We start from the raw sequence: 21,637 nt of genomic DNA, 5'->3' as shown, positions 1-21,637 counted from the left end.
TGGTAGTTATTCATCTTAAAACCACGTCACAGCCTTCCTGAGTATGCACAAATTAAAACTTAAACACCGTCATTCAAAAAAACAAAAACAAAAAACAACCTCAAAGACTTATTGTAAGCCTACAATTATAACTCTTTCCAGGACCTAGTAATATTTTTTCCTAGGAGGATATGCTATGCAAATATATTGAGCCTCCAAGGACTTTGTAAACTGGTCTTGGGATCCACCATGTAATACCATTTGGAAAGCATCTGATAGGCAACAGCCTAATTCTTCAGCGTGACAGTGATCCCAAACAATGCCAATACAATAAAAGGATACCTGGATAGAAAAACTCACAATTGAACTCAGTCCTGGACTGGCATTCCCAGAACCTCAGAATTATTGAAAAATCTTGACAGAGAACAGAAAAAAACACGGCAAACATCCGAAGAAGTCCGGAGAACTATTCCTGAAGACGACTTAAAGAAATGACCAGTTCAGGCTGTGTTGAAGAATAAAGGTCATACTAAATATTGACTCGTACAAACACTGTTTTTGCCTTGCATATTGTATTTCCATGCATGTTTGTACTTTTCAATACATTCCGTTGCCTATTTCCCAAATAGAAAATATAAAGAAATGAGATCGAAATATCATATTATCACGAGTACACTGGCCAGTTCTCTGGCACTCAGCACTATCACTGATGAAATCTATCACTAGAAGCAAGCAGTCTCTTTGCAGTGACCTCAGATTGTGCTGATGATATGTGATGCCCCATTTACCTAAAAATAGGTAATTCAAACATATTTGATGTCGTGGGAAGTGATAAGACATCAAATCAAACAGCTGAAAACAGAAAAACAGGCTATGAGCGCTTGTTTCTGAACTGATAGCAGCAGCACTGATATAGCACTGCCCCCCAGTGGGCATTCAAGAAGCTGCAAGTGGCCTATGTAAAATAAGAGATGTTTTTATACAATTATGTTTTCAATTACTGTAAGTATAAACAGGAAAAAAAATCAAATAAAAGAAACCAATAAGATTTAAATCACACCTTTTGAAATACGACTTGTGAATCAGAGAGTTAAAACTGAGCCAAAGGTATCAGCTGGCAAAAGGATTTATAAGAAATTAAATGTCTGGGTGGACCACAGAGCTTTTAAACTAAGTAGCCTCAGGCTTTTCTCTTTGGAGGAACAGACAACAGTAGGCAGATTTATTTTTCATAGAGCATCTTTATAGAAAAACATTTCTTCACATTTTCCAAAAAAACCCAAAAAAAACACATTTTTTTGTCTTTGCACTTATTCTCTTTTTTAGGTTATTTATTTTAAGGTAAGGTCCTTTTTTTTTTTTTTTTTTTGTAAGTCTACTAAAGTTGAACATTTTTAACATCCATCTGTGTCAAAGGCTCTTGCTGAGTTGCTGGGGCTTGTAGAAGGTGTCTGTTAGAAAACATGGGCGTTCACAGCTGCAACGTTCATCAGAACCGGCTCCGACCTACACCAAGAAAGAAAAACAAGAACTGTTCCCACTTGGGCAGGAAAAGCTTTCCCGCCTGTCAGCCGGGCTCGTTTCCGGCCCACGTTCAGCCTCCAGTCGTCACATCCTTCCACTTCAGCAGCACTCCAGTTTTAGCCTGAAGGCACCTGTGTTAACAGCGCTTTTTGCTTTAGTCGATATGGACTTCAGTTTCTGTTCTATATCCTGCAGTTACCAATTCTAAATCTACAGTCTGTCACACTTCTACAACTACCCAGGCCGCAGCATGACAAGTAGGTCCTACTGTCACCCAGAAACAAACAAAACAAAAAGTACTCCAAAAGTTTACTACAAAAAAAAAAAAAAAAAAAACTGTAAAAAGAAAAGACAGAAAGGAGATACAGGTGTTATTAACAGCTACTCTGCACATCGCTCTGCTAAGTGTACCACGGGTTCTCTGCTGTGATGATCTACTTCGATACAGTTCACACAAAGAAAGAAAAGCTTTAACACAAATCCCCGAACAAAAATCTGAACTCACAGATCAACCTTAAGTGTTATTTATTTTTAAAATTGCTCCAATTGATTTTTTGTACTTTTGTGAAAGGTTGAGGTCTTAAAGGACCCGTGGTCTAACATTTAGTCTCTGATTTGATCGTCTCTGAAGCGTGTCAGTGGGGAGAAAAAAAAGAAAAAAGAAAAAAAAAAAAAAAACGTGGCTCAGCTTACTCGTCGCTGTAAGAAACAGCTTACTGACTTCTTCAGATTAGTTTCAGAGTCCCTGTGCCAGAGCTAAACTGAAAATATTAGAGCAATATTTCACTGAAATATCCTGAAACGCGTACCTTCACTCAGAAATCGGGGCTGGGAAACAAAAGCAGAGTCTGAAAGTTTGAGGACAAACAGTCAAATCTTTTTCTCTCTTTTTTTTTTTTTTTTTTTTTTTAAAACACGTCATAAAGACGAGACCCACAAACTCAGTATCTCTACTCATTAGCTACCTTGCATTATAAATATATAAAGTTTAAAAAAGTGCTTATTAAAAGAAACTATAGTGATGTGATAACTTCCAGCAGTGTCATTCTCATTTTTGTTCTTGACCAGCATTAATACGAAATGTCAGGGAGAGCAAAACGGTCGTCCTTCACAGTCCTCCTCCAACACTGACAAGGATTGTCCACAAAAAAAAAAAAAAAAAAAAAAAAAACCCCAAAGAACTGGTCTCCCATTAACATTCATTCAACGTGTACACAAAGATATACGTTTTTGGAAAAGCATAGTTAATACAAAAGGAGACTTCTCAAACTAAAGAGGAGAGTATTGGCCACTGGTAACACACTGCTGCTGCGACCGACTGGAACACAAGACGACAGGTAAAAATTAAAATAACTAGCAATAATTGCACATAACCTTCGAGAGCCAAGATGTCTGATAAGAGGACTTCACAATAAGATGAGTTGCAGGAGGGGTGTGGCACGCTATGGTTTAAATATACTGGATCTGAGGAGAAAAAGCACATTCAAAGAGGCACAGCTGCAAACAGTGCAGCTCTGTGTCCTTAAAAGTGCCGCTCTCACCCCACGTCACTGGCTGCTCTTCAGATGTCTTCATCCTCTTGTTTCCGGGTCTCTCTGTACCGGCGAAGAGTTTTAATGACGTGCCTCTACATCCTCTTAGGCAATCATGTACTGAGTGATGGCTCTCAGCGCGTACAGCAGCTCCGCCTGCAGCCGGGCCTCCATGATTAGTAAGTTTATGTGTATCTGAGGAGAGAAAAAACTAAACATTAACACCGAGGGCTGATGCTAGTGATAACTAACAGTTTCTGGGAATGTGTTGAGTGGACAGGTTGATGTGACGGGGAATGCGCACATTTGTTGGAGTTATGCTTCTAGTTCAAATCTGTGCTGTAGGGGGCGCCAGTATTACTCCCTGGTTTGAACATGTAAACCATGAGCCACAATGCATTTCATCCTTCTGCACTTTGTCCCTGCTTTCCCATCTAAAAGCTAAAAATCACAAAATATATTTAAAAATCTACACTGCAGATACACCATAACCCTACACCCTGACATCCACCTGCAACATCCTGCAACTTTAATGGCCTGTTCAGTACTCTTGTTTCCAGCTCTTCAGTTGGTTCAGAAAAAAGCTGGCAGAAAAAGTGCTGAACTGACCAGCTTGGAGAGAGAAATCCCAGAGCAATGCAGGCACACCAGTACGAGCATAAAATACCTGAACTGGAAGCTTCTCGGATGAGAGGTGAAACATCTTCAAGAAACTTAAGTCGCTTTCTTTTTAAGCTCCTTAGACCAAGTATAAACCTTTATCAATGTGGCTGGAGTCAATGCAGTTCTTTTCCCACCTGATTTTAGCGTTTCTTGGTTTAGTTTTAGTTGATAATGACCTCAGTTCAAAAGCGAAAGCTCTGCTGATCCTGCCAGATCCTTGTTTTGCTGCATTTGTGCCAAATTAAATATTGCGGCTCTCACTTCTAGCGTCATACGTTGTTTGCAGACATGACAACTTTCTTCGTAACACGAAAAAAATAGTCTTACCCGTTCTGAAGTCTTAAGTGGAGTCCATCTCAGCGGACACACTGGAGTTTTGGTGGAGTCCGGAAAACAGGCCACAGCCTTGACGTACAGCTTCAAATCTCGCTCCAGCAACTGGTTCACTTCACCGTAATCGTAATCATCGTAGCTGCGACCAAAAGCAAACACAACTTTAACTATTGAACACACACACAAAAAAGCAGGTTTCTGTACGTCTCTTGTATTTTTTATTTTTATTGTTTCGGCACGAAGTGGCAGCCTCACCGTATTCCTAACACACAGTGGATGTAATTCCAGATCGCCCTCTTCAGGTCGTCACTGTGCAATGAGGAGAGGGTGGCTACGCTCCTGAACCGGTCATCCAGGAGGTGCCCAATGTCAGAATACAATCTGTTGACTAAGGAGAAGCCGTGATCTTCCCAGGAATAGTCCTAGAGGGGAAAAAAAGGGGTCACATGAGTTTTCCTCATTGTGAGCAGTTCTGAAAATTGCAGTCAAATAGAAGAACATAACATTTTTTTCCTCGTGATTGATGCCAAACCTTTAATCTATAGAGCTTAAGTAGTAAATATTTGAAACTACTTTTCAGCATTAGTAATGCTTTTATTTGCTCTACTTTTGTTTTATGATGATCCCCTAAGGCTAGCCCCACCAATCTATGTACCATGCTGTTCTTCATTTTGTGGTTTTTAGAGGCATTCATTTGTAAAATGATCCAAAAGCGTTGCAGAATATGATTTTGCTATGATTCTTCAAGATTTCTCCCAGATATGTACTAAGTCCTATCTCCACACAGAAAGATCCTGGCCAGATGATAGAAACCCAGGCCCTTCTTGCTCTGAGGCAACAGTCAACTGTGTCACCGTGCTGCTTCCCATCAGAGAATTATGCCTTCTGCGATACATTTATTAGCGGACATCACCTTCGCTTTGTTTTCAGTGTTTAGTAACTGCTAAACTACAAGCTTCGGGCTCTTCCTGCCATATGCTTCCTGAGCAGCTGCCTCACAAGCCAGGTCTCTATTGTGGTGGTCCTCAACATCTTTCAGCCGCCCCTACAGAGAGGACATGATGCCACTAACAAGCACAAATGGAGGACAAGTTAAATGATGCCATTTGGGGGCAGCTTGAGCTGTGGGATTTAGCTTTTATAGTGAAAGTAGGAAAAAAAGTAGAGGACTTGGAGAAAAGAGACTCCTAGCTCTCTGTTGTACTGTTTCTTCTCCTGTTAACAAATACAGATTTTCTGGTAATTTACACAAAACTTACATTTCTAAAAGCTCTTATATCTATTTTCATTTTATATTGTGCCTTATGAACTGGACCATGATTAAGAAAACGCATCTAATTAAAATATGAAGGGGAAAAAACTTCAGCTCACATCTTGTTAGTTATTCCTCTCCTGTTGGTCTGTGACCCAAAGCAGTGTGTTAAAATGTCAAAGAAAGTACTGATTAACTCACTCTGCCTCGGGCTGCCTGATACCAAATTTACATGTTAATTTGGCTACCAGCATCTCAAAGTGCTTCAGACTGTGGCACAGATGCACTTCAGCAGTGGAGAGTAATAAAACTGTGCTAATGTCTTTAATAGACACCAGCCAGACAATCGGAAACTCAGAACAAAAAACAAAACCCTACACATAATCACACTGACACGTTCACTGCTATAAAGACACTCACCTGAACTCTGAACACTTGGAAGTGGTCCTCCTCCTTGCGCGCAAACTCCTGATAGCAAAAGTCAGGGTCTGTGATAAAACGCGAAGGATCTGCGAGGCATATCATCTCCTCCTCCTCCTCCGTGTCTTTAAAAGAAATGATGAAAGCAAAGGAGATGATGAGGCTAAGTAAGGAGTGGTAAACGCTCAGGTTTCACACTGTGCGACTTCACTAATGCTCGAAGAGTGAGTGGGAATGTCTCGGTGGTGTTACCTGTCTGCTGGAGTGTTTGCTTTTCACGCTCTTCCTGGGACTTCTGGATCCTCTCCTTCAGACACGTCACATCACCACTTGAGTCCAGAGACTGTCGATAAAAAAAAAAAAAAAGTATCTCATCAAGTTTGATATATTAAAGCAACTGCTAAGGGTACAGAAATAATCTAATTGTGTATGCAACATCAGAAAATATCCAACTGAATTTGATGATATTTATCAAAGGAAAAATACTGAACAAATTAATCGGTCATTTTACATTATTAAACATTTTTTCCAATCCTTATTATATGATGTAAGGCCAGTGAAATAAAAAAAATACACTCCTAAAATACATTTTCATCTGGTAAAACTGGTGATATTTACTTTGGCTATCTTGGCCTTTTTCTTCTTATTCCTTTCCACAAGCACCAGTGGGTTGAGTGATACCAGTATTGCACATATTGGTCCCTTTTTTAAAGCTATTCTAACTATTTATGAACTAATTTCAGTTTATAGCTTCAGATATGTATATAAGTATATTTTTACCCGTCGTCGTGTTATGTGTTCGGAGGGAGTGGCGAGGGACTGAGGCACATTGGTGTTGCCGTTGGCAGCGTCACAGGGGCAGAAGGTCGGCGGAGTACCGTTGGGAGATTTGGAGGAGAGAGGGACAAAGTCTGCGTCTGTGTCGCATCCAAACACAAAGCTGCAGAGGGAGTGGCAGTGGGCCAGGATCACCACGGCCTGCACCAGCTCAGCCAGTGACCAGCACTGCTCGCCCGCCTTCAGCAGCGTCTGGAGAGCAGAGGCAAAAACAAACACACATTTAGAACGAGGAAATGAAATAAAGCAAAGCATCAAAGTATTTTTTTTTTTTTTTTTAAATACTTATGTAAATGTTACATTTTATCCGTGGTCTGTCTTTGCTGTACCTGGATATGCGAGCAGGCGGTGAGCCAGGGTTGGTGGGCCAGCACTTTGTTAATGTTGTCAAGGAGCCGAAGGCGAAGGGGTGCCACCTCCAAACCCTGCAACCACTTGGGATCCCCGCCCACCCTCAGAAAATGCGCTGAGTGCAGGTACACCAGGTAGTTGCAGTGATGACGTGCTGCAGCCTGTTAGTCACAGGAACAAAGATGAAAACTCAAAAAAAAAAGAAAAAAAAAAAGCTTTGTGTATGTTTGGCTGCATGATGACAGCTGGTGAGGGGTTTGGATGTATCCTAGAGAGAAAAGCCAGGTCACTAACCATGATGGCGATGTAATGGCGGTATGGCAGCGGCAGGGGGCCATCCATGTGCAGGATGTAATGCTGTGTGCGCAGGAAGCTCTCCAGGTACTGAGGGTGAGACGCCATCTGCTGGGACACGGCATCTACACTCCCCCTGCTGACCAGCAGTGACACTCGCTCCTTCTCACCATTCACCATCATCTGCAGAAACAGTGACAAGGACGAGAAAGACTGTTGGTTTCTGGAAGAGGGACCTTAAAACCATATTGTACCATAAGATATAGTTCTCCCATTTTGTGGGAATTAGCTATAATGGCTGAAACAAAGTGCTGACAGAAGAAAAAAAAAATGAGAACATTAATGGCTGTGAAAAATCTTAAAATTATGCTGGATGAAGCTGCTCTGAACTACACCACTGTAAATCCAAAATCTTTGGCTCTTTGGTGGAGTTTGGACGTCACTAAAGAGCGACTTTGACATTTTACAGACAAAGCAATCAGTTAATCCACAATGGGAACACATTTTATTATTTAAAACTGGCAATAAATAAATATATGGGACAAAAAATAAAAATAATTCAGTAACCCGAGGATGACTTTCTTTTGGAGTAATCGTTAGATCTGTAGGAAAAAACAGGCTAGACTTCTGTGTCCGTGACATGGACCGAAATTGTTTTACCCCCCCATAAATCAGCTGAAAGAAAAACAGCCTTGGGAAAACAGCAGTGATACAGGCGCCACTGGCAAGTGAGCGCATTCCTTGCATTATTCCTTCTCCAAATAAAACAAGCAAACAACAGTAGCTCAGCTGAGAGCTCGTCAGACAAACAGACACCATGGCAGGTTGGCTGCAGCAGGGCCAGATGCTTCCTAGTTCAACACCACTTCATTATTATCAAACACAGAAGCAGCACTGTGGATTTTTTTTTTTTTTCTTCCAAAGGTACTTCTACTTCTGTGAAATGAAAATGGACAGCAGCCTGCTAAAACTACAGGGGGAAAAAAAACACCCATGTTTTCCTTAGAAAAGGGGATTTACATGCTGGGAGGAAGCACAGACGAAGCAACTAATGTGAAAGTTGAGCTTAAGAGGCCTTGAAGAGGGAAGCTCATGAGCAGCAGCAGCAGCAGCAAAGAAATTCATAAGCCCTAACAGACAAACAAGGGAGCGACTGGGCTCAGGAGCCAGAGGCCAAGAGAAACAGACCCATGCGGAGAGGGGAGCTGGATCGCCCTCATGGGCACAGCCTCTGTCACCATCTTACAATCGGTTCTAGGAAAAGGTGTTTGGGAACTCAGCCATGAGCAGGAATCAGCTCCACTGTATGTGAAACCCGAGTGTGGACGGCACTCATCAAAGCCAAATGTTTCACTCCAGTTTGGCAAAGACTTCTCCCTTTAACAGCTGAACGTCTGTCAAGGATTACTACTGTCCTGTCAAATCACAGACGCCTCAGCTTATGTCACAGATAGTCGTAGCAAATGGCGACTAGAAGGACTCGCTGCTTAATTTTAGCCTTGTACAGATCTTTGGTATTCAGCTCCATGTGGTATTTCACTTCTCCCTGCAGTCGACCAGGGTTTCCTCCTGATCCTGAAGGAGGCTCCACCTCTTGACCTATTATAGACTCCATGCTCAGATCTTAAAAAACATGTCAAGACAGCACAGATTTAACAAACGTCACACTGAGACTGACTTATTTGTATAAACTACGAGTTATTTTAACTCTAAGGAGAATGCAAGGGAATAAAATGAGCTGGCAGTGAATAACGCAAGCTTAGATGCAAACCCTGACCCTCATTTATCTGTCATCATACATGAGAAATGGTTTGAATGGGAATGTAGAGTGCACAGGTGCCTGCCAATCAAAACCTGACAAGAGCACATTCACAAGAGTAGGTCTGATTAGTATGCTGAGCTGCAGAATCTAGGTTACAGCTCCATCAAAGCACTAACTGGCTCGATGGGGCCTGCACCAGTCAAATAATTAACATGTAAGGAGATCTGCGCCTGTTTTTTTTCCCTAGTCTTTTCATTCCGGCATGAAATGGACTCCAACATAGATCGATCATACTTTTAGGCAAATACAAAAAACAATGACCAAGCTGTGCAAGCACAGAAAACTTCTTTATAGGACTAATTATTTTCCAAGTAATTTTGCTGGACAATATAAAAGATGTACTGTTGTGACTTTTTGAAATATTGCCAACTCAGTGAACAGATAAAGTACCCACTGGGGACACTCAAGTTGCTAAAATTACTGTTTTATATTATTATGCACTAGTACCTGCGATGAAAGAGGAATCCTGCCTCAAGTGTATACCCTTCTCCCTCACAGTTCATATTACATAAATCAGATATAAGAAAGTGAGACACCATTTCATCAGGAACAAGCTGGAAAGGGCTCAGGATGGGTTAGGATTATGATGGAGGAGAGCACAGAGGCTACAAAATAACTTGCCACCAAGAAAGGAGCTGTGGCTGCTGCCATTTGGAAGTTTTTCAGTATATTACAAAAAACCCCAAAAACAAAATCTTGTTCTGACCCCTCAGACTGTGCACGAGGCTCAGCAAGCTCAGCCACACCACAGACAGTATAAAATAGGAATGTAAGGCAGCCGATTGTTTGGTGTTTTAAAACCAGGTTATATGAGCAGGAGACTGACTGTGGCAGCAAACCTCACAATTTCTCAATCACAACTTGTCAACCAATGAACATATCCTGGATTATCCTTTTAACACTTAAAATGACCAAAATTTATAAAACAGCTCTAATGATTTAGAGGGTCCAAGGGCTGTTTTCCAATCCATTTCTATAGGACCGTTAATCTTTTTACAACACTGTCAGCTGTGAGAAAGAATGCACTGGCTTCTCGTTTTAGAGCCTGAAGCCATCTCCATGTTTGTGTATCTCCACCTGTCTATGCTAGGGTGTGATTTTATATTTTAAATACTCCCATGAGAAAAATAAGCAACTGTAAACATATATAAAAGGGAAAGTATTTCAAATCAGAGATGGGTATGGTTAACAGTTAAACACCAGTCTACAATCCCATCAACATTATGACAAACCCTCGGCAAAATAGGAAACTAACCCTGAAAATGGCACTGACACTCACCCTGCTGATGCATCTTTTCTCGGTGTGATTACTTCAGCTAAAAAGGTTACCGTTAGAGAAGTCAAAGCCAAAATTAAGGACTTGTGCAAAGAACTAAAAACCCACAGTGCTAAGCAGTATTGTCAAATTTTAGCAAACACCCTGCATTCGTCATCACACAGATAAATACTGACAACACTCATAGAAACACACAGAAATCAGAAAAAGCAACCCTCTAATTGTCATATTCTGTTAAGTTTCAAATCTGAAGTAAAATAAGCAACAAACCTACTCTTTTAGAGACTGAGGAGATGGGATTTGCCATCACATAATCAAAGAGGAAATTGGTATTTTGCAAATTTTCAAACATGTCTGGACAAATACAAGGTAATAAGTCAAACTGAAACAGGAACTACAGTGGATGTGAAGGCATTCAGAAAGCAGGAAATGACACATCCTACAGGTTTATGGTGTCTGTTGAGGACACAGAAGCAGAAATCAAATAGAAAACAAAGAGTTTACAGTATGCTCATCAATACATTTCATTTCAAAAAATCCTAAATTTTGCTATTTTTTCATGTCCTAGCTCTGTCTTGAAAGTGATCTATCTTTATCCAAACTAATCAACATTTTCTGATTTATATGCGCTGTGGGAAAAGCTTTAGGCAGATGTATTATTGTCCCAATACCCAGCTTTATTGTTATTGCCTGATAACAACCCAGAGAAGCTGCACATAGCTTTGACAAGGCGATATACTCCTTACTGGCCACCCACATGAACACAAAAAAAAAAAAAAAAAAAAATTGCACTGAAAGAAGAGAGAAAAAAGGGTAAGTAAGGGTGGGTGGTCATATAAAGCAGCATCATGTCTGCAACTGTGTATGCTATTACAAAGCATATTGTGGTTTCACATATACACTCGGAAGCCTATCAATTCAGCTTACAGTACACGCAGAAACAAAGCAATTTTTTGTAGTCAAAAACAGGCCTGAGGGGGTGACATTAGAGCGTTGCTGTATTCAAATCACAAGATGCAGTCAAACTTGTGGCTTGCCTGCAAAATATTAACATAAACAACCCACAGTAGGGCCTGTTGTGAAAGAAAAAGATTCACAGGTGCAGATCATTTGACATTCAAAAGAAATCTCCTTTTTCCTCAACACGGGAGAGGACAGATAATTTGTGTATTGATCAGAGAGGACTACGGATGAAATGAAAAACAGGGATGACGTCACCGAGAGGAGGAAAGGTAAAGGGAGACAAAGACAGGCTTTGATAGCTGGCTGACAAACAAGCAAGGCTAGGAAGGAGAGCGCTGGACTAAGATGACACACAAAGAGAGGAAAATTACACCAGCAGCCGCTTCAGTGTGTTGGTGCGTGGTGGGCTGCAGGAGGGGGCTGCTGCAGATATAGGAGAAGGACATTCAATCTGCATTCCTTACTGAGTCTGGGAGGGGTTCAACCTCATCATGCGCCCACCTTTATCACCAGAAGAAGCAGCTTGGGGGGGTGGGGAGGTGTTGCTCTTGCAACCTGAACTTGGGGAGTAGTGCAAAACAAACCAGCTGCAGCCAAGATTGGAAAAGGAGAAGGAAGGGAAAGAAGCTGGAGCTTCACATACAACACAACCAAGATAAACAAAACACTGCTGCAGGATGATTTGGGGGGGGGGGGGGGAACAAAGGCGAGCATACATACTGCACATGAATGATGGGACCTGTCAGAAAACATGGCATGCAGGTAGAGCAAGGACACTGTAGGGGTAGAAAAGACTTTCCCTGATAATTAGGTCTCACAAACAAGCAAAAGGTTTAAGGTTATCAAATCAAAAGGCAAATGCACGGCCAGTATATATTGCTTATCGTTTGTCTCCAGTTGCAGCAAATTTATGTAAAAGTATAGCAGCAGTAAAAAAAAAGCAAAAAAAAACCAAACAAAAAAAAGCAACGCATATTAGTCTTTAAACACAAAGTAGCTGCTCACATTCCTGCTTGTTTTGTTCCATTTCTGGACCTCTAATCTGCAGCAAATACGTCTCTTTCGGGCTACAACTTGGGACAGCGCCCCCCTTTTGTTGTGAAGTGGAAAAACACCGGCAGAGGAGAAAAACAACTTTGATTGGCAGTCCAGTTGAAGCCAGCAAAAAACAGCACAATAAAAAAAAAAAAAAGTTGCCAACATTTAGAGGCACCGCAAGCGACAAAACCCGCACAATGCCCGTCAATCCTTGAGGATTAGGTATGTCTACACGCTGAATGTGTCCTGCAAAACCCGTGCTTGTGTGTTATTTAGGAGTAAATATATGGTGCTGCATTACTTCACAGCCACTTCTCTCCCCAAACCTTCAGATGATGTCATCGTCACCTGCAGCTTTCTCCTCACACTGCACCGTCTTATCGGGCTCTTAGTGCACGGACACATTAATAATCCGCAAAAGCGACGCCAAATTTAACACAAATATTAAAAGGAAGCGTTTAAATCTTCTCCCTCCTGTGGCAGAACAAAGGCAGAGCCGTCATCTCGCAGTTTGTGCGGTTAGGGTAATGTGTTCGGGCCTGGTTTTATTTACAGAAAAAAACCCAAAAAGAGAAACAGGTAAATTTGTAGCTTTAATCGGTCAAAATTAAGCGTTAAAACAGCGAGAAAGCGCTGCAAGCTTTACGTGACGCTTTAACGGCTGGAGATGGAAACCGAGCTCAGTGCGGTCCTAACCCCCATATTCAACCACTAAAACCCCACTTCTCCGCCGTCAAAATGTCATCTAAGTCAAACTAGTTTTCTTTGTGAACTGTTAAGCGTTAGCGAGCTACAACGTAAGTTTGCTGCGACTGTTTTTTTCCCTTTCCTTTTTTTTTGGTCGCTAATGTTAGCCAACCGTTCGTTAAAAACTTTGAAAAACAGTTAAATGCAAGCTAGCCGTCGTCTATCACCTCGTTTTAAGCTTTAAAAGGCATTGAGAGTGAATTCAAGAGCTGCCAAAAAAAGGAGATGTTTTCTTTGATATAAATGATCCCTTAGGCAAATGAATGAACGCTACTGAGTTAGCCGCTATTAGCTTCAATTGTCCTAAAACTAACTTACCCCCCTCCCCCTTCTCTGTCGAAATTCAGCTAACCTTATAACCTACCTGTTTCTGGACTCGCTGGCACTGGGTTCTCAGGGGGTACTCCATTTTATTCGTACAGAAGATCATTTTCCAAAAAAGTGTGCTATTTCATGGATGCGGCTACGTCCTTTCTTGGTGCTTTACCAGCTAGCTAACAAAGGCAGAGAGCCTCTGCTGGCTTCTGTCAGTCTGTAGCTGCAGACCGGACTGAGACGAAAACCTTCCTGCAGCTGAGCTGACAGCTCCAGTAACAGTGCGTCCAATCAGAGCGCAGGGGGGCGGAGCTCCAAATGCTAATGAACATCTGCAAACAACCGAGCAGAGAGAGGCGAAAACAGGCCGGGCAGACCGCGGGGCTGGACTACTAACTTACCCTGGGACGGGAAAGTTACTAGGAAGGAGCACTCCGTGTTATTTTAGCTGCCACTAAAGACTTCAAGAACGCACAGGTTCCCCTCCCCCAACTTTATTTTCATCAACATCATAAACAGAACTGCAAAAAAGTCCACAGATGAAAGAAAAAGAGACAAACAAGGAGAAGAAAAAGCAAACAAGAGAACAAACAAAGCACTATACTAAACACGATTATATGTAATAATGCCAGGGTGGAAATTAGATGCATCCTAATTCTTTGTCTTAACTGCTTATCCATTTCAGAGGATTAGTGAGGAGGAAGTGAAGATAGCTATGAAGATGATGAAGAGTAGAAATGCAACTGAATGCCTGTAGAAGTGTGGAGATGTCTAGGGGAGAGGGACTTTTTAACCAGATTTGTTAACGCAATCTTGAAGAATGAGGAAAGGAGAAGTGTGCTGGTGCCAATTTTTAAAGAACAAGGGTGATGTGCAGAGTTGTAGCAACACTTAAGCCATGAAGCTGTGGGGAAAGGTGTTAAAGTTAGGTTTAGAAAAGAGACACTGGGATTAGCAATGCCAAGAGGGCACATACAGATGTGATGTTTGTTTTGAGATTTTTGATGGAGAAGTGTAGAGGAGCTCAGGAGCTGGACTGTGTCTTTGTGGGTCTAGAGAAAGGGTATGATCAATACCAAGAGTGGAGGGGCAGAGAAGCACGTGAGGGTGGTGCAGGGTATGTATAACGACAGCAAGACAGTGGTGAGGTGTGCAGCTGGAGTGACAGATGGCTTCAAGGTGAGGGTGGGATTACATCATGGATCACCATTGAGGCCCTAATTGTTTGCAGTGATGGTGGACAAATGAGGCCAGAATGGAGTCTCTGTGGACTCTGATGTCTGCAGATGACTTCGTGATCTGTAGTGAGAGTAGAGAAGAGGTGGAAGAGGTATGCTCTGGATAGAAGAGGAATGAAACTCAGTAGAAGCAAGAAATGACACGTGTGTATGAGAGGGAGACAGGTTTAACACTGAAGCTAAAAAGAGCAGAGGTAGTGAAGGCGGACGAGTTTAAATACCTGGAGTCAACCATCCAAAGCAACAGATGGGGCACAAGAGAGGTGAAGTTGAGAGTGCAGAGAGGGTAGAGAAGAGTGTCAGGCATGATTTGTGACAGAAGTAGAGCTGTCGCAAGAAGAAGAAAAAGATTCAATAAGGAGAATGGCTTTATGTCTTATTTTTACGTTATATTAGGAGGTGCTATATTGTTTAGACCACCAACAAAGCCTGTACGTGGTTCCTGATTGTGGAATTTTACAAAAGTCATTACTTTTCTTTCTTAGCTGTTTATCCATTTTAGGGTCATGGTGGGGTTTGAACATACCACAGCTGTCATGGTGTGTGAGGCAGGGTACACCAGCCCATCACAGGGCTAACACACTACCATTCACACCTACAGCCACTTCAGCATCACCAATTAACCTAACCCCATGCATGTCTTAGGACTGGGAGGAAGCTGGAGTATCCAGAGGGAACCCAGTCACAGGGAAAAAGTCCCTACCTGCCCAGTGGTTTTAAACCCAGGACCTTCCTGCTGTGAAGGTTGGTACAGCAAGAAGGTCAGGATAGGTTCTTTTCAACTTATTTTGGGTAAAGTAAAATATATTTTTTTTATCTTGGCATTGTTTATAAAGGTAGCTATACCTGTTCAAAATAGTGTGTTTATGGTAGAAAAACAGATGAGAAATACTTTTATTTTCCAGCCCACAAAAGACACATTTACAGTCTTATTAATAAATCTTCACCTTTAAAACAGTATTTTGTACTGTAACAGCACTTCTTGGTATATCACTGAAAATGACTGTGGGTAGGCAGGTTCCCACTTTTGACATTTTGCTTGGTGTAGACAGCCCCTGCCCACACTGGCTGAGGTTATGATGGTTAACTAAATTTAAACTAAAAACTCAAGCAACTGTGAGAAAACAAGCAAAAAACATTTTAGTAAATTCAAATCAAATTAACAGTAGACGGTAGTTTGGGGGGGGGGGGGGGGGGGGACTATCGAATCTATAGTGTGAACCTTTGAAATGAACTAAGGTGAAATAAAACATTTTTTTAACAACAAAAGTGAAAATAAATGAGCAATGTCATCCAGGAAACTGAAACTACACTGATTTAACAAACATACAAAATAATCCCAAGTCTGTGTAGTAGGTATGTTTAGGTCAGGTTAAGTGATGTAGTTGTTGTCCGTGTAGTAGTCTACCACAGGTTCCTATGTTTGGGAAAAGTCCTCTGTCATCTGATTTATCATCAGTTCTTCTCTTATATATTTATTGTTAGACAAAAGAAGCTCTTAGCATGACACCCACAACGTAGTTAGTTGTAGTTTGCTCTAAGGCATCGGCTATAAATACACCCTTGTCTTGGTAGTTTTGATATAAATCTGATATGATATTAATCTGATACCTGGAGTTTAAAAAAGGAGCATTTCCAGCTTTTGCATGTGAAAGTTATTCAGTTAGTCTGCTTTCAGGTTAGAGATTAGGAGGTGAGTTGATTTTAGGCCTGCATTGTATATGCAGAGATATAAAGACACCCTGGCCTCATGTTTTGTTTTGTTTTTCAAGCAGGGGCTGTTCATGCCTTGCTCTTGATTTCCTGTTTACTGACATTAACAGGCATTTTCATTAAGACTGCAAAGGCTGCTAAAAGACTGCGAAAAAAACACTCCATCCAAGTTTTCAACACAGGTTTTCTGGTTTTCTCACCATTCCTCCTTTAGAGACACCAGTAATTTTCCTTGTGACTAATCACAAGGACTGATCATCATGTCTGATAATCAGTCTTCTCAGTTAATGGCACAATATACAATGTTATTTTAGACCACATGTGATTTATACTTCCATAAAGAAATGAGGCTCCTAGTTTTGGTTTAGGGAAAGAGGCTGACTAGCTTGTGCAGAGCTCCAACCTCAACCTCAAGCTAACCACGGGGATTTACAGGATTTAAATAGGGGGAGAAAGAATCAGTGTATGTGGGGGTGTATATGAAATCAGGAGATTATATCAGGGGAAAAAATACCCTACTAAATCATCTGATAATTCATTGAGTAATCCTGGATAGACCTCAGGAGATGCTGCATGAGGAGACATTGCTGTCTTGTAACAATAAGCTGCTACAATAAAGCAGAAGATTTAACTGTGACTTAATGCATTCTGGTTAGACATAGGCAATATAAAAGATGGACGTAGCTTCAGGGTTTCAGGGTGAAATGCCTCACATCTGCAAGGGCGACTTCTGTGGATCCAAAAAGATTTTTGGCTGTTTGTCTGTTTTAACTGCCCCACATCTTTATGGGCTCTGTTGCTTCACGTCACACTGAATAAATTGTGAATTTAATGTTGTAAATTATGATCATTATTAAAAAGGAGGATTATTCAGAACATGCTCACAGACTAAAGATTTGTCAGTTACAGTCAAATCCACCCCTGCTTCGTCACATCTGGTCTCAAATCTCCACGATGCCGACAGCATAATTGCTCAGCTTGAGCCTTCATAAAGAGGATTTCATGTCTCTAGCCATACATACTGAAAGATTTCGGGCATGCAACCTATGCAGATGTCCTTGCGTGTAGTCCCAAAAAACTGCTGTGCATAGCCTGACAGTGGTAATGCTGTGCGTTGGGCAGAATGAAAAGCACAGGCAGTGTGGCCCAGGGGGCAGGTTTCATTATTTCTAACACTTAGTTTCACTTCTCCAGGGCAGCAGCTAAGCAAAATGACCAACAACAACAAAAACACAAACACAAACAAAGAGAAGCCCACGGATCACACATTTTTGGCCCTGAACCCTGGAGGGAGTAAACAGCTACAGCAGGGGAGACAACAGTTTGCAAAGCCCATCATCGAACCAACACACAACCATATCGGCCCTCTACCAGGACCGATGGGTGCTGTCACAGTGGCCTCATCCGTCCTTTATGCTTCTCCATCTCTAAAAATGCTTTATTATTTCGAATGGTAATAAAGAACAGTGTCTCACACAAATGATGGCAGTGGACTGAACTACCAGTTTCGAAAACTTTAACTTGATTGTTTTTGATAAATAGTTGTATTCACAGAGTTCCACTGAGGGGGACCTTTTTCCAGAAAAAGGGAATCTCCCTTTTACCCCTGTAATTTCCCCCTATGGCTGCATTGGCACAGCAACACAATTAAATGAAACAATCAAATTTCAAAATTTGATCGTAGCAACACCATTACAGCTAACGCACTCATTTTACATAATTTAAAAATCTTGTGTAAAATCTTCATGGAAGGATGTGGTAGGAATACTGGCACAAGATGTTTAGCAGCTACACAGACACGTAATATTCCACAGTGTACTGTGTCTAGCCATTAACCAACTGGTATGGCAACATTACCAAACTGGATAATTCCACTAAAGCTGAAGCAACAGAGACAGTGCAACTAAGACGGATGGATCAATTACTGACTTTTCAAAGCTACAAGGGGAAGTTGAAATAAAACCACACATCCGATTAAACAGCTGAGCTTCATAAAATGTGGCTTATCTCCAACAAGTCTGTAAGTCACGCAAAACTTTGCAGAGGAGACGGTAAAATCTCAATCATCTCGCTGTCACACAGTGAATCAGTTAAAAGGAATGATCTGATGTAGCACACAACCAGCACTGATTCAAGTTCCTGTGATATCCACAACTGACCACTGCATTCAGAGCTGTTTGACTGACCCTCAGCGTTGACCCAGCTGTTACTTTTTGTATGGATGTATTCAGTCCACTCAGAATGAGCCATTTGTGTATCAGAGAGCTTACTGCTATACTTCAAATCCAGTTGCTTTCTGCGTGCAGGAGTCATAACTTTCACTAACATTACAAGCACTTCATTTCTATTAAGAATTTAGTAACATTAAAGTAATATTTCCCAATTTCCAACTTGTAAGCATAAAAAAGAGTGCACAAAACACAAGAAAAGAAACCATATAAATATGCAAAAGATTGCTTATAACCACATATTTCCTTGCTATGAGTTGATGTGTTTGTAAAACAAATTTGCTGAATAACTAGATTTTCTTTAAATCTGAAAACTGGAATTCCTGGCACGCCAGTTTTAAGAGAGTATACAGGGCCATTAAGCAACATGAAGGCATTGTTGCCACAGCCATGACTCATCAAACATTACCACACAACAGCTTTACTAACTTTAGTCAGTTCATCTCTATTAGATTAACCCGCAGTTTGCACAAACATCATGTGAATCTAATTGTGTGCCAGACAGAAGCAGTCCAAACTGGAGCTGAATTAAAGAAAGAAAGAAAAAAAGTAAAACGCCTGAGAGGTCATTTAGACTGAGGAGGTTTTTCAGTCAGACATTAACCCTCACATAATGAAGCTATTCGATGAGTGAAATGACCCAGTGGGTTCATAATGACCCACATTATATGGCTCTATTTGTGTTTATCATGCCTACACTGTTTATTGTATCTATGACAGATATTCTAAAATGCTCCAGTATAATTAATTGTAGGTTTCAATTGCTTAAAAAAAAGAAAGAAAAGAAGTTAACCTGAGCTGTTTTCATCATCACTTGGGCCATAAAGTATCTGCCTTGAGGCACTGGCAGGAGTACCTTTTGGTGCTGTGAGCCTGTTACTCATGATTCAATCAAAAACTGTTAGCCAGGTACTTCTAAATATATGTGTGTGGTATCAGTGACTTGAAGGTTAAGAATAGTAATAGATTTAAATAACATTTGACGGGGAAATTAAAATACAGAAGAGCCCAAGTGTACATACTGGCCACTCTATTAGGTACATCTTCCTAGAACTGGGTTGGACATCCTTTTGCATTTAGAACTGGCTTAATTCTTCATTGCACAGATTCAACAAGGAGCTGGAGACATTCCTGAGAGATGTTGGTCCATATTGACACAATAGCATCACAAAGTCGTTTCAGCTGTACATCCGTGATGGGACTGTGAAGGCCATTTGAGTGAAATTGTCACATTCTTGAATTGTCACTTTCAAGAAGCCCGTTTGAGAAAATTTGAGCTTTCTGATATGGTGCGTTATCCTCCAGGAAGCAGCCATCAGAAGATGGGCACACTGTGATCATAAAGAAATGATATTCAAGAAGGCTGTGGGATTTAGACGATGCTCAGTCGGTACTCAGAGCCCAAATAGTGCCAAAAAATATCTCCGACGCCATTATAACATCACCACTAGCCTGAGTTGCTAATATGAGGAAGGAGGAATCCATTTTTTTGTGTCATTTACAACAAATTTTGACCCCATCATCTAAAAACCACAGCAGGATCTTCTACTGGCCAGTACCCAGTGTGGTCTTCTGCTGCTGTGGTCCATCTGCTTCAAGGTTTGAAATACATTCAGAGCTTTCTTGTGCATGTGCATTCTTATGATCTTGAAGCAATGTGGCCACTCTTCTCTGACATCAGCAAGGCATTTTCACCCAGAGAACTGCCATCCACTGGATATTTCTCTTTTCAGACCATTCTTGGTAAAACCTACAGATGGCTGTGTGAGAAATAATCCTAGCAGAGCAGCAGTCTGTGAAATACTCAGAACACCCTTACGCTCATGCCACATTCAAAGTCCACTATATCACCTTTCTTTCTCATTCTGATAGTTTGAACTTCAGCAAGTTGTCTTGATGACTAAATGGACCAAGAAGATTCCCTGTGATTGGATCATTAGAAATCTGCATTAATAAGAGGTTTAAGGTGTACCTAATGAATTTGGCATAAGTGTATCTATGTATGGAAAGCAGCTTTAAATTCAAGTAATAACTCAGATTGCATGTTGTGCCTTGTGGCTTCTATTCAGTTAGATCTGATTTCGGGTTGTAACACCAAATATAGCCTGTCACTAATGTGTTTTGAGTACTTGCCTATATGAAGTTCGCTGTGTCATTATGTGGTGTCATCCCATCATTTATATTTCTTTTCATTTGTCATATCAAAGCAATTATTTATTTAATTAAGCTGATGAGGATATAAGAGACACCTGGTTTATAGAATTCGATTCTATGAATATACTTCCTTTAGCACCTTCCTCAGAAGCAGCTGTGACACACTTGATTGGTGAAAAAAAAAAAGCTAAACTATAACCCGAGTTCCTTTCAGAGCAAGTCCTGCGCTTCCACTGAAATTCGTCTAGAAACAACGACCAGGGACTTTCCTGAGAAGAAAATCTGCCGTGTTCGGGTTCACTCCTCCTATACGAAAATCTGAAACTGAAACTGATTTAAAAGCCATCTATACTTGTGGAAATATGGGAAGTTAACAATAAATGACAATCATTCGGACATGAAAAGGTTTAATATGCGACTTGGTGAAACATTAGCAGCTTATCAGTTGTTGCTCTCCAGCGTCTGTGGTCACAGTGGACTGAAATACTTCCTGTTGTGACTTTAAACACTGTCAAGAGGCTGAAGAGCCAAATCTGCGACGTGCTGCCTCTCACCAATCATTTCCTGTTTAGCAAACCATTGTCTCGATGAAGAAATGAAGACTCAGCAGTGCATGACCAGTATTCACACTTTTCCTCTATTTCAAAGATATTGCGTGAAATACAGGAGCCAGATCACCCTTGTAGGGATGGTCATTACTTGCAGTGACGCAGCACAGAAACTGATGTAACCTTTCTTCCCTGTGTAGCAATTCACTGAAGGCCAAATCGTCTAAATTGTGATATTTTCACTCATATTTGCTTCTGCAGACTTGGCTGCCATGTAGAACCACACCATGAAGACTCACATATTTAAGTTTGCTTTTTTGTTTATTTTTTTTAAATTGTTAACCAGCTCATAGGCTAATTACACTATAAATGGGTCCTACTTTATGTTAAGCAATGCATTTAACTTTATG

The 21,637-nt window shown here is 41.0% G+C and overlaps 1 protein-coding gene across 2 annotated transcripts; it reads right to left on the bottom strand.

Moving 5' to 3' along the window:
* Positions 1-1,218: 1,218 nt before the first annotated feature.
* sesn4 (sestrin 4) lies at positions 1,219-13,570 on the bottom strand. 2 transcript variants are annotated; one of them, XM_085363121.1, is made up of 10 exons: positions 13,396-13,570; positions 7,186-7,368; positions 6,870-7,052; positions 6,484-6,732; positions 5,956-6,046; positions 5,704-5,828; positions 4,287-4,453; positions 4,026-4,170; positions 3,163-3,230; positions 1,219-2,926 (listed from the first exon to the last, which is right to left on the bottom strand). In XM_085363121.1, exons 1-10 carry the CDS (start codon positions 13,459-13,461, stop codon positions 2,857-2,859), a joined length of 1,347 nt encoding a protein of 448 aa, XP_085219247.1. In that variant the 5' UTR covers positions 13,462-13,570; the 3' UTR covers positions 1,219-2,856. The 2 variants fall into 2 exon arrangements, with proteins under 2 accessions (XP_085219247.1, XP_085219241.1); XM_085363115.1 differs by having other exon boundaries at positions 1,219-3,230.
* Positions 13,571-21,637: the final 8,067 nt, after the last annotated feature.

The sequence above is a fragment of the Diplotaxodon limnothrissa genome, linkage group LG2, assembly GCF_057381915.1.
Source record: "Diplotaxodon limnothrissa isolate DT_005_m linkage group LG2, D_limnothrissa_male_GT1.1, whole genome shotgun sequence".
NCBI classification, from domain to species: Eukaryota; Metazoa; Chordata; class Actinopteri; order Cichliformes; family Cichlidae; genus Diplotaxodon; species Diplotaxodon limnothrissa.
This window is presented reverse-complemented; position numbering and strand designations above follow the sequence as displayed.

Excerpts from the sequence above, each read along its gene's own strand:
- sesn4 (XM_085363121.1), bottom strand. The coding sequence starts at position 13,461 with ATGATCTTCTGTACGAATAAAATGGAGTACCCCCTGAGAACCCAGTGC. Across the intron at positions 7,369-13,395 it reads GCCAGCGAGTCCAGAAACAG|ATGATGGTGAATGGTGAGAA; the intron begins GTAGGTTATAAG and ends CTGTTTCTGCAG. Across the intron at positions 4,454-5,703 it reads TCCAAGTGTTCAGAGTTCAG|GACTATTCCTGGGAAGATCA; the intron begins GTGAGTGTCTTT and ends TTTCCCCTCTAG.